The sequence below is a fragment of the Hippocampus bargibanti genome, linkage group LG08 (genome assembly GCF_051943395.1).
Source record: "Hippocampus bargibanti isolate YZ-2025 linkage group LG08, ASM5194339v1, whole genome shotgun sequence".
Lineage (NCBI taxonomy): Eukaryota > Metazoa > Chordata > Actinopteri > Syngnathiformes > Syngnathidae > Hippocampus > Hippocampus bargibanti.
In genome coordinates this window covers 13,335,450-13,348,820 of record NC_142741.1, presented here as the reverse complement: position 1 = coordinate 13,348,820, position 13,371 = coordinate 13,335,450, and the positions used below count along the sequence as shown (strand labels likewise).

The 13,371-nt window shown below is 42.8% G+C and overlaps 1 protein-coding gene across 2 annotated transcripts in view; it reads right to left on the bottom strand.

The window, feature by feature from the left end:
- kalrna (kalirin RhoGEF kinase a) overlaps positions 1-13,371 on the bottom strand; it is a 200,152-nt gene that overhangs the window by 22,038 nt on the left and 164,743 nt on the right. Inside the window, exons 50-56 of one of the 2 annotated variants that reach the window (XM_089002867.1) lie at positions 10,203-10,295; positions 10,079-10,129; positions 9,887-9,964; positions 9,432-9,617; positions 7,952-8,123; positions 7,659-7,858; positions 2,619-2,905 (exon numbers count right to left, since the gene is read on the bottom strand). In XM_089002867.1, coding sequence (XP_088858993.1) covers positions 2,619-2,905; positions 7,659-7,858; positions 7,952-8,123; positions 9,432-9,617; positions 9,887-9,964; positions 10,079-10,129; positions 10,203-10,295 — 1,067 coding nt within the window. Of the gene's footprint in view, positions 1-1,735; positions 2,907-7,658; positions 7,859-7,951; positions 8,124-9,431; positions 9,618-9,886; positions 9,965-10,078; positions 10,130-10,202; positions 10,296-13,371 lie in introns of those variants that run through there. The other variant, XM_089002868.1, reaches the window with a different exon arrangement.

Genomic DNA, 13,371 nt, shown 5'->3' with positions numbered 1-13,371 from the left:
GATGAAGAAACCAAAGGCAGAACTGAGGTCATAATGTTGGGAGTTGAAAAAGGAAGAGTGTTGCAAGACTTTCAGGAAGGAGTTAAGACAAGGACTGGGTGGGCAAGAGGTCCTTCTAGATGACTGGCAAACTACTGAACTTAATCAGAGAGACAGGTCGGAAAGTACTTGGTGTATCGAGTGGAAAAAGGAAGCTGAGACGTAAACTGCCAGGCAGGAGACCGAGACGAAGACCAAGGAGGAGGTTTCTGGATGTTGTCAAAGAGGGCATGAAGGTAGCTGGTGTGAGAGAAGAGGATGCAAAAAGGTTAGATGGAGGAAACTGATTGGCTGTGGCGACTCCTGAAGGGAAAAGCCGAAAGGAAAAGAAGAAGAGGAAGCACAAATCCTTTGGACACCTAAAATGAGGAACAATCTTTCCATATCTGTAGTTGAGACTCATTGACGGTTTGAAAATTAATATAAAACAAGAACTGGTTGTATATTAATTTCTCAGTGAATTTTGGTCTCTCTCTTTCGCTCTCTTTCTTGCTCCTTCTCTCCCTGCCTCCCTGCCCCCCTCCCTATCCTTTACATTCCATTTTGAGAAGTATAAAAAGTTTTGCTGGAAAAAAATAAAAAAAAAACATTTGAATTAGAAAATGCGAATAGGGAAACTAAAATATGTGCTTTTATATGGTCTCACATATTGCAGATTTTTTTTTATCGCGGGTGAGTGTTTCTAGTCGCTCATGATAAATCAGGTTGACTTGAGTCAATTTATGAAATAATACAGCACTTTAAAATACAACTAAAATAACAAGAGCAAATATGACTCAAATTATATGACAATTAAATAATAAATTTGCTCGAATAAAGCGCACAAACATAATGCATGCATGAAAAATATTACCAAACAATGGTAAGGAATAATATAATATCAATTCAATTGAAAATAAAAATGTACCGCACATCATAAAATGTGTTTTGTGACAAAAAATAATTTGATTATTTCTTTCTCTCATGTGACACATCAGCGCGGACTAAAATGTGTGTTATCGTATTTGATGAAGAAGTGACACGTCCCGACTGAACTGGTGCATAAGAAAAAGGTGGAGCGACTCTTTCTTGTTGACATGGATAAAATGGTATTATCGGGGAGGAAAGAAGATATTGGAAATGACATTTACCTTTTCTCTCAATTCACCACAGATGGCAACAAAGATCACTAATAATCATGTTTTAACATCTGCCCATTCAGAATTTGTATGATCGCTATCGAACCAAAACGTTTTAAATGAAAAAAGGTACAATTCTGTGGACAGCAATAACATGCAAGCCCACATTAATATATTGTAGTGTTGTAATTTCTTTTCACGTCTTTTCATTGACTTTTCGATAAGGATTTCCATATACTTTGATGCAGAACATGAAAAAATAGCCAATGTTCTCAGTTGTTAATTCTATTTCACTCTATTTATTGTCAGACAAAAAGTCTGTTAGACATCAAACCATCTGTGGAGTTGCAAACCGTGGATGTTAGTAAAAACTTAAAGTAATTGAAAATAAATAAAATGGGTGCTAAAATATAATTTTGAAACAATTTTATAAAGTTTCATTCATTCATTTCCCGAACCGCTTTATACTCATTTTATAAAGACGACACTGACAAAATGTAATTCTTGTGGAAGAATATTTTTCTCAATGCGCAAACTTACAGTACAGTTCATGATATACAAAGGAAGTCGTAGACGAGTCATGTTTGCTGCATGTTGGCTCCTGTAGTTTATTTCCAAAATGTTAAAAACTACAAACTGTCCATTGCCTCCATGTTCATGACGCAGAAGTAAAACTTCTGCCGCCACGGTAGTTGTTTTTGCTACCACATGCCCCCTACATCCCCAAAGGTTTTATTTTACAAAATTAAAATGCATTTTAAATTCTTCTTCGAGACTAGCTACAGTACACTACTGCTCATGGCCATTTTGACGAAAAACATATTGCACAGCTTGACTTCATATTTTTCTTAAATAGTGCAAAAAGGATTTCCGTCTTTTTTTTCTGTTTGTTTTCTTTTTTTTTATATAAACAGGAATGCTTTAGAGCCTCAGTCGAGACATACTTGTACAGTGAACTACCAACATATTAACCGACAAAAATCAACAATGGCGAAGTAAAAGGATCCAATTTTGTCCATCAAATAAAAATAATAATTAATTAATAGAACAAGGCGACAAGAGGGGTTAACAAAAATAGTTTTAAGATTGCCACAGACAACAACAGAAATCTCCCATGCGGAGAACCCAGTCATATTTTTCTCAACAAACAAACTAAACAATTTACAATAAACAATAAACAAAGAAAAAAAATCAAGCAAACAGGATAAAACAAGAACAACAACAGCAACAACAAAAAAGAGAACAAGCGGGGTTGTTAGGAAATGAAATAAGTCCGGTTTTGAAGCTCCACATTCCAAATCAGCTATGAGATATTATCCAATCTAGCACTAGAGTTTGTTGTCAGCCAGTGAGTCAAAAAGCGTCATTGTGGGCAACAGGCCATCCGATCCCATCCAAGTGCTGCAGGTAAACAAGTGCTGTGATGGTGCTGGTGGTGGTGGGGGTAGGCCTGGGACTTACTTGATGTTGTTGGCGTCGGCCACTACCGCAGAGAAGGATGTGGCAGAGGAGGAGTCTTTTAAGGGCTTGTGGGCCGGGCTCAAGATGTGCCCGGGCACCCAGCCCTCGGCGGCGGGCGACTGGCTGTCGGCTGGCCGGTAAACGAGGTACATGTTCTGCTGATTGGTCGCCAGGACCTGGACCATCTCGCCCTGACTCACGCATATCTCGTTCTCCTTGAGCGCCGAGTAGTCCTGAGCGACACGCATGGTGGATGAGGCGCCGTTGCAGCAGCCGCCGTCGCTCTCCTGAAGAAGAGGAGGTTGGCGACAAGGATGGGCAGCACATGGAGGAAAAGAGGAGGAAGAGGAGGACAAAGTTATAGGGTACGGTTAAGAGGGCTGGACGATGGTGCGGATGGCTGGGATGCCATTACAGACACCGTCCTGAGGGGGGGAAGGTAGGGGTAGGAATCAGGGTAGACAAGGAGGAAGACATTGTAACCATTCTTTAACATTTTAGGTTGAAGTGCCCTGTATGTTCCGATACATATTTTCTCATATCACAGTGTTTACATTTGCTTAACAGCCAGAAAAAAACATGCATGCACAGTTGTTTTTTTTAACGCCTTTATCTACGGCATTTGATAAAAATCGTGAAAGAATAGGAGGGCATACATTTTGGTGCTTTACATTAAGCAGATGCACACCATTAAATTCCTCCCAAGCACACAGGTGAGTTTGGTCAAAGTTGAAAAACATTTCACTTTTATCCATCGATACATTTTAAAATCCGCTTCTGTTTCCAAGGGATGAGGGCATGCTGGAGAGCTAACCCAGACATCATCAGGCAGTAGCGAGGGCATACCCTGAACGGGTTCTCAGCCAATCACAGCTTTTCAGTTCGAAGCTTTTTAAGAACATATTCTGTATCGCAATTGCTGACCGGTTTACTTTACTGCAAATACGTCTGTGTAAGCTCTCAGTCGTACAGGAGTGGTCCATTCGCCTCCTATCCAAGAGGCTTCGTCAGCGAACTAAAAAAGTTCGCTGACGTTTTAGTTTAGTTCGTTTAGTTTTAGACGTTTCGTTTTAGTTCGCTGACGAAGCCTCTTGGATAGGAGGCGAAACGTCCGAAACGTTCAAATTTGTACAGATGACGGCTGAAGAAACCTTCTCATCGATTTACTGCAAATAGTACTTTGCTTTTCCAATGGAAAAAAAAAATAAAAACAAACATCAGGTAGTGGGGCGGCAAATTAGTCGACTGGTTCGAACGTCCGTCTCACAGTGTAGAGGTTGTAGTTTCCACTCCTGTGTGGAGTTTGCATGATCTCCCCGTGCCCGTGTGGCTTTTTTTCTGTGTAATTGAGGCGTCACACGTGCGCAACGCAGCGCTGACGTTTGTACACCTTTGAAGTGAGCCTTTCAACCCTTTGATGTCTTTCAAGTGCGTCTCTGCCTGACGCATTCCCACATATAGAAAGACATATATAAGTAGCGCGGGACAAAGAGATCGGGGGAATCACGGGGAGATTCACTCGGACTCAGACACACACGCACGCAGACTCGCAGAGACCTGCACAGCGTCGCGGTGCGCACGTGTGACTCCACATACAGTAAAGTCTCGTTATATCGATATTCAAGGGAGTCCGAAAAAATATCGATATAACCGGGACTATCGATATATCCGACCCTGTTTGCATGTAATTTTCTCCGTGCGTGCATAGAAATAGTATCGATATAACCGGGACTATCGATATATCCGATATCGATATAACGAGACTTTACTGTATTTTCAAAATTCAAAAACACACGTGGTATGATATGCTGTCAGTGTGGATGAGCGTGTACTCCACCTACTGCCCCAAAACACCTGGGATAGGACCCAGCACGGTCATGACCCTTAAAAGAATAAAGTAGATTAAAAAATGGATGGATGTATGGATGTATAATGCATTACAAAGGGAGTGGTAATTGTGCTAATTAATGAACAAGTGATGAAGAAAAATAGTAGTGGAGGTAAAAGATCATTTTTTGAGCACACCACCATGACTCACCCTGGAGTCGAAACACAAGGTGCCTCCATTGGAAGTCAACTGGCGCCGTCCTCTCTCACTCTCCTTTTCGCCGAGGCCAACGGCTGACGAGGGCCGGCTGTGACAAGGAGTGCTTGAACGATTGCTGGCGGTTGAGCGGTTTCTGGTTAGAGACGAGCTGCCGCCGCGTTTCTGCTGATACTCGATGGGAGACACAAGTGCTGTATTGGAGGACACAAAACGTTAGGAAAAAATCATGAGCATTTGGTATGAAAAGCTCAGGCATCATCTGAATGTGAGTGTTCTCGTCTCACCGGACAGAAAGTTGCTTTGAGCATCCAGTAGTGCCTGGATTTGTCCGACCCAGACCTGCTTGATGTCAACTTTGGCCGCTTGTAGGGTGAAATGCTCCGACGATCCGCGGCATGACAATACAAACTTACAGGGATCGTTGTCCACGCTCTCCTCTAGACCCAAGTAGGATACCTAAAGTGAAAATTATTATTACTACGGGAAAGCATCCAATTTCCAGACAGCTTAATCCTCATTAGGATCGCGGGGGGTGCTCGAGCCTAGCCCAGTCGTCTTCGGGCACTAGGGGGAGGACACCCCGAATTGGTTGCCAGCCAATCACAGACGACTAGAAATTACTTATTCGAACACTTAAACGTACAGTTGACAAACCTGAAGAGTAAAATAACAAATATATACTTGTTATGTGTGCTTTTCATGTAAGTTGATCAACAGTGATAAGGACACATTTAGATAAAAAAGCTGCTTTAGAATCACTTATAAGTGCATCCTGCTAATAGCTCACAGGATAACTCCACTCTCAACTCAACTCAACTGTATTTATAGAGCACTTTCAATGAGACAAGATGCATACAAAGTGCTGTACATGGACAACTGTCATTTACAGGCAATAAAGCAGTCACAAAGATAGTAGAAAGACCCAAGGAGTAAAACTAAGATCAAGTCTGAATCATGCTGAGTCAAATGCCAAAGAGTACAAGTAAGTTTTGAGGCAGGTTTTAAAAATGGGCAGTGGCAGGTCATTTCAGAGAGTGGGACAAGCAACGGAAAATGTAGTTTTTGGCACATCTAATGATGTCTGGTCAGCAGACCTTGGGCGCCGGGAAGGTGTGTAGGGGTGGATGAGCTCGGAGAGGGAAGGAGGAGCGAGGCCATTTCAAGAACTTTAAAAGAACTCCAAAATGTATAGTGACCCAGTGAATGGATGCCAGAGTAGGAGTTACGTGCTCCCTTATATGAGTACCAGTCAAGAGGCAAGCAGCGGCTTTCTGGACCAGCTGGAGACGCTTCAAGGATTGGCTGACTCCAAAGTAAATTCTATTACAGTTATCAAGCCGAGATGTGACAAAAGTATGAATTACTGCTTCACGGTGCTCATGAGAAAGGAGAGGTTTTATTTTAGCCAGCTGTCTAAGATGAAAGAAGCTGGATTGAACAACAGCACCCATTTAGATAAGAACAAACATTGTCCTGCATGTGAGCTGAGATGTCAAAATGTTATTCCACCTTTTATCATGTGAAACAGAGCGCTCAGTAAGTTTATATCACATGCAACGACATTTATGATGACATTAGTGTTAAAAATCGTGAAAGAATAGGAGGGCATACATTTTGGTGCTTTACATTAAGCAGATGCACACCATTAAATTCCTCCCAAGCACACAGGTGAGTTTGGTCAAAGTTGAAAAACATTTCACTTTTATCCATCGATACATTTTAAAATCCGCTTCTGTTTCCAAGGGATGAGGGCATGCTGGAGAGCTAACCCAGACATCATCAGGCAGTAGCGAGGGCATACCCTGAACGGGTTCTCAGCCAATCACAGCTTTTCAGTTCGAAGCTTTTTAAGAACATATTCTGTATCGCAATTGCTGACCGGTTTACTTTACTGCAAATACGTCTGTGTAAGCTCTCAGTCGTACAGGAGTGGTCCATTCGCCTCCTATCCAAGAGGCTTCGTCAGCGAACTAAAAAAGTTCGCTGACGTTTTAGTTTAGTTCGTTTCGTTTTAGACGTTTCGTTTTAGTTCGCTGACGAAGCCTCTTGGATAGGAGGCGAAACGTCCGAAACGTTCAAATTTGTACAGATGACGGCTGAAGAAACCTTCTCATCGATTTACTGCAAATAGTACTTTGCTTTTCCAATGGGAAAAAAAAATAAAAACAAACATCAGGTAGTGGGGCGGCAAATTAGTCGACTGGTTCGAACGTCCGTCTCACAGTGTAGAGGTTGTAGTTTCCACTCCTGTGTGGAGTTTGCATGATCTCCCCGTGCCCGTGTGGCTTTTTTTCTGTGTAATTGAGGCGTCACACGTGCGCAACGCAGCGCTGACGTTTGTACACCTTTGAAGTGAGCCTTTCAACCCTTTGATGTCTTTCAAGTGCGTCTCTGCCTGACGCATTCCCACACATAGAAAGACATATATAAGTAGCGCGGGACAAAGAGATCGGGGGAATCACGGGGAGATTCACTCGGACTCAGACACACACGCACGCAGACTCGCAGAGACCTGCACAGCGTCGCGGTGCGCACGTGTGACTCCACATACAGTAAAGTCTCGTTATATCGATATTCAAGGGAGTCCGAAAAAATATCGATATAACCGGGACTATCGATATATCCGACCCTGTTTGCATGTAATTTTCTCCGTGCGTGCATAGAAATAGTATCGATATAACCGGGACTATCGATATATCCGATATCGATATAACGAGACTTTACTGTATTTTCAAAATTCAAAAACACACGTGGTATGATATGCTGTCAGTGTGGATGAGCGTGTACTCCACCTACTGCCCCAAAACACCTGGGATAGGACCCAGCACGGTCATGACCCTTAAAAGAATAAAGTAGATTAAAAAATGGATGGATGTATGGATGTATAATGCATTACAAAGGGAGTGGTAATTGTGCTAATTAATGAACAAGTGATGAAGAAAAATAGTAGTGGAGGTAAAAGATCATTTTTTGAGCACACCACCATGACTCACCCTGGAGTCGAAACACAAGGTGCCTCCATTGGAAGTCAACTGGCGCCGTCCTCTCTCACTCTCCTTTTCGCCGAGGCCAACGGCTGACGAGGGCCGGCTGTGACAAGGAGTGCTTGAACGATTGCTGGCGGTTGAGCGGTTTCTGGTTAGAGACGAGCTGCCGCCGCGTTTCTGCTGATACTCGATGGGAGACACAAGTGCTGTATTGGAGGACACAAAACGTTAGGAAAAAATCATGAGCATTTGGTATGAAAAGCTCAGGCATCATCTGAATGTGAGTGTTCTCGTCTCACCGGACAGAAAGTTGCTTTGAGCATCCAGTAGTGCCTGGATTTGTCCGACCCAGACCTGCTTGATGTCAACTTTGGCCGCTTGTAGGGTGAAATGCTCCGACGATCCGCGGCATGACAATACAAACTTACAGGGATCGTTGTCCACGCTCTCCTCTAGACCCAAGTAGGATACCTAAAGTGAAAATTATTATTACTACGGGAAAGCATCCAATTTCCAGACAGCTTAATCCTCATTAGGATCGCGGGGGGTGCTCGAGCCTAGCCCAGTCGTCTTCGGGCACTAGGGGGAGGACACCCCGAATTGGTTGCCAGCCAATCACAGACGACTAGAAATTACTTATTCGAACACTTAAACGTACAGTTGACAAACCTGAAGAGTAAAATAACAAATATATACTTGTTATGTGTGCTTTTCATGTAAGTTGATCAACAGTGATAAGGACACATTTAGATAAAAAAGCTGCTTTAGAATCACTTATAAGTGCATCCTGCTAATAGCTCACAGGATAACTCCACTCTCAACTCAACTCAACTGTATTTATAGAGCACTTTCAATGAGACAAGATGCATACAAAGTGCTGTACATGGACAACTGTCATTTACAGGCAATAAAGCAGTCACAAGGATAGTAGAAAGACCCAAGGAGTAAAACTAAGATCAAGTCTGAATCATGCTGAGTCAAATGCCAAAGAGTACAAGTAAGTTTTGAGGCAGGTTTTAAAAATGGGCAGTGGCAGGTCATTTCAGAGAGTGGGACAAGCAACGGAAAATGTAGTTTTTGGCACATCTAATGATGTCTGGTCAGCAGACCTTGGGCGCCGGGAAGGTGTGTAGGGGTGGATGAGCTCGGAGAGGGAAGGAGGAGCGAGGCCATTTCAAGAACTTTAAAAGAACTCCAAAATGTATAGTGACCCAGTGAATGGATGCCAGAGTAGGAGTTACGTGCTCCCTTATATGAGTACCAGTCAAGAGGCAAGCAGCGGCTTTCTGGACCAGCTGGAGACGCTTCAAGGATTGGCTGACTCCAAAGTAAATTCTATTACAGTTATCAAGCCGAGATGTGACAAAAGTATGAATTACTGCTTCACGGTGCTCATGAGAAAGGAGAGGTTTTATTTTAGCCAGCTGTCTAAGATGAAAGAAGCTGGATTGAACAACAGCACCCATTTAGATAAGAACAAACATTGTCCTGCATGTGAGCTGAGATGTCAAAATGTTATTCCACCTTTTATCATGTGAAACAGAGCGCTCAGTAAGTTTATATCACATGCAACGACATTTATGATGACATTAGTGTAGCCTGTACTACCGAAAAAAAGAAAAAAAAAACATTTGTGTGTTCAACATACTTGGCCAATAAAGATGATTCTGATTCGGATTATTATATGAATTTCTGTCTCTCAGTAGAGTTTTTGTCCTGCCTTTTTCCTGAGTTCAATACAGTTGCTGTAGTTGTGGCCATATGCTCTGCATTGAGTACCTTGATGCTCTTTTTGAACTGGTATCCGGGAGTGGACGAGCCTTTCCTGAGCAGCTCACTGAAGATGACGATCTGCTCAAAGAGGAACACCCGGCGTTCTTTCGAGCGCGACAAGACGCCGGCATCCTGCTCAGTCACGAAGAAAGTCTCTTGCTGCAGTAGCTTGCCCTGATTGGTTAGTTTGCCCTGGGCAGTGACATTATTGGTTAAAAATAAGTCATTACTTTGAGGTGACCACATGCAGCATATGAAGGTTTAAAGCATATGTCCTAAAGTCATTGACACACAAAAACATTATTTGAAATACATTTCTATTGTGTTTGCCATTCAGGGAAAATTGTGCACATTCAAGGTAAAAAGTAACAGCACATTTTGCTACCACATTTTTACATACAATATCCTGTCTTTCCTTTGTCTTCAATGTTTATTTGGTTCCTGGTGAAAAAAAAACATACCTCGTATCCATGCAGTCGACCTAAGTTCATCATGTCGTTACATAATTTGGGAACCTGAGACATCAAATCCACTGCTTTCTGTCAGAGAAAGACACAATGTTTGGGCATCAAGATGTGCTATTTGTAGACAGTGTGAACTGCAAAAATGCCGAGACATATCTGTCTGTGCAAATACGTTTAAAGTCATATCACCTCTATTTGTTCACAGTCCATTCCTGCCTTTGAGCTGTACTTCAGGAAATCCTAGGAGAAATGTATGTCATTGCATGAAAATATTAATTCTCCACCGGTAACAAGTACAGATCTGATCACATACCTTCAGTAGCAGCTGGTATTTGGTGATTCTTTGGATTGGTTTGATAAGAAAGTCGCTAATTGACAACCGGGACTGAATGTCCTGCTGGACCCCCTGTATGGATAAGCAAAAAGAATCTTAAAGTCAACTCTAAACAATGAAGGAACATCTATTGTGGCAAATAATGGGAGGGGAATGAAGTACCAAGCCAATCCAAATTAAGTTGGGATATGAAAATATTTTGAGAAAATATTTTAAAATGTCAAATCCAAATCTCCGCCCTCTCCCCCAATCCACACTGTCTCCCACACATCAGAAAAACCTCAAACTGTCTCTAGTGAACACTCGCTCACTCAACAACAAAGCATTGGTCTTACACAAATTCATAACTGACACCAACCTGGAGTGGCCTCAGTCCATAGAACAGAGTTTAAAATCAGCATAATAACCATCTCACCTACTAAATCATTTGAAAATATCACTTTGAAATTCCATGGTCCCTTCCCCCTGGTCATTGCTGTCATTTACCTTCCCCTGAAATTTAACCTATCATTTCTGTCGGACTTCTCTGATTTTGTCACACAGCAATCACCATTCTCGCCTTACACTCAGCTCCTTGGCAATACCAACTGCACACATGCCTCTGAATTTCTTGACCTTTTGGACTGCCTCAACTTCACTCAGCATGTCGACGCCCACAGCCACACTTTGGTAGTAATATGCCCGACTGTGCCGAGGCTCCGAGGCGTGTCGAGTAAACAGGTGAAAAAAATTGTGAAGCGTGATTCGAAGCGTGGGTTGCTTTTGCTTTTGCCACGCCCAAAGCCTTAGAACGCACGTGGCTCCCCCTAATGCCTTGCAAGATGGAATTTCTACGTCATCAGCCACTCGTAGATTCGCGAGTCATTTAGAAGAAAATGGTTCACTGAGATAACAATGATCCGGTGTTCTACCAATTGCCCTCTCTCCGGCCTTACCCCCTCTCAGCGACAGTGTTCTCACCAACTACTACAACAGCACTCTGTCCTCCTGTCTCAATCAACTCGCCCTTATCAAAACTAAAGAGGTGTCCTTCACTCGTTCAGCCCCCTGGCACATCCCGGAACTTCACAAACCTAAAACCCAAAAATGCCAGCTACAAAGACTCTATAAAAATCGGGGTTAACTGTGCATCTCTTCACCTACAAAGATCACCTTCAGTTTTACAAGACTGCAATCAACTGTGACTACTACTGCAACCTTATCCAAACAGATTCCAATAACCAAAAGTAATGCATCTTCCATCTTATTTTAGATCCAACATCGACATCCTCTACAGTTCACTCACCACCTCATCCGTCTTCCGTCCTTCCTACCAGCATGCTTCACTGCAACTACTCCACCTCTCTCCGAATTCACACCTGTTTCCGTAGCCGAACTCACCATCCCAAAAATGAATTCCTCCACCTGCACAATGGATCCCATTGCATCTGTATTCGTACAGGCACTGCTTTCTACCATCTCTCACCTCATCACAAACATTGTCAACTCCTCGCTCAACTTTGCCTATGGCCCCTCCTCACTCTTACTCGCTGCTGTGACCCCCATCATCAACAAACCTGGACTCAACCCTGACATCATGAGCAATTTTCGACTCATCTCCAACCTCCCCTTTCTGTTCGAAGTCACCAATCCCCTCCTCCTCTCCTCTGACTCTGGCCGACTCTCCATCCTTATCCACGGCTGCCTTTAAAACAATCAACCACTCAATTCTACTGTCTTGCTTGCAATCCCTAAACAATGTGCTCAACTGGCTTCTAATATCTTATAGACAGGAAATAATTCATACACAAACAATTGCTCTTCCGACACTGGCCCGAGGTATCCCCCAGGGTTCTGTGCTTAGTCCTCTTATATTCATTCTAGCCGTCGGCCAATCATTTGTCATCATGGTCTCCAGTTCCACTGTTACGCTGATGACATCCAAATTATTTACCTAAAATATCAACTCCACTCTGTCTCACTGTTTCTCAGATATTAAATATTGGATGCAAATAAACGTTCTCACTCTTAACTGCTCTAAATCTCAACCTCTAATAGTTGGTTCTCGGTCCCTCACCAAAACTGCCTCCAACTTGAATCTCACTATCGACAACTGCACCCTGTTCCCCTTCTCTTACTGCAAACTTGGTGTCCTTTTTGACAATCGCCTTTCTTTCAATCAACACATATCCCAAATCACCAAAAACGCATTCTTCCACCTCAAAAACATTTCTCGTCTCCGCCCTTCACTTGATTCCTGCCTTGAGTACTGCAATAGCATCATTTGCGGTACAGCCTCCAAACCCCTCAATAAACTACAGTACATCCAGAATGCTGCCGTCTACTCAGCCATACCCACAGCCATGATCACATCACCCCCATCCTCAAAAACCTCCACTGGCTCCTTGATCCCCAGCGTATTCAGTTTAAACTACTCCGACACACCTATAAAGCCCTTCCCAATCAGGCTCCCTCCTACCTTTCTGACCTTTTTCACCAATACACTCCTTCCTGTAACCTCCGTTCCTCAAACACAAACCTCCTAGCCTCCTTGACATCCCGGTGGCCAGACTCAAAACCTCGCGAGACTTCTTGAGAGCCGCCCCCACCCTCTAGAACGCTCGACCGCCACACATCCGCAACTGTACCAACCTCCAACCCTTCAAATCAATGCTAAAAACTCACCTGTTCCGTAGTGCTTTTAAAACAGTTAGTGCCTTTTACCCATTCTTCCTTTTAGATCTATTTTGATGTCTATGTTTGCTTGCCTTAAGGCGTAAATTTCATTTTGCATTTTAGGCTCTTGCAAAGCGTCTTTGAGTGCGATGAAGATCACTTTCAAATTACAGTAAAGTCTCGTTATATCGATATCGGTTATATCGATAGTACTGCTTATTACGATACTATTTCTATGAACTCAAGGAGAAAATTACATGCCCGCAGGATCGGATATATCGATAGTCCGGTTATATCGATATTTTTTCTGACTCCCTAGAGTATCGATATAACGAGACTTTACTGTAAATGTATTATGTTTTGGAACTTAGGTTGCTAACTATTGAAACCTTGTAGATGCAATATTGCTTGATGCACAGCTTTGGTCCGGGGTCTCAGTTTCATGCTTGTATTTTACACTTCAGAATTTCATATGAGACAGGTCTGGACTGCA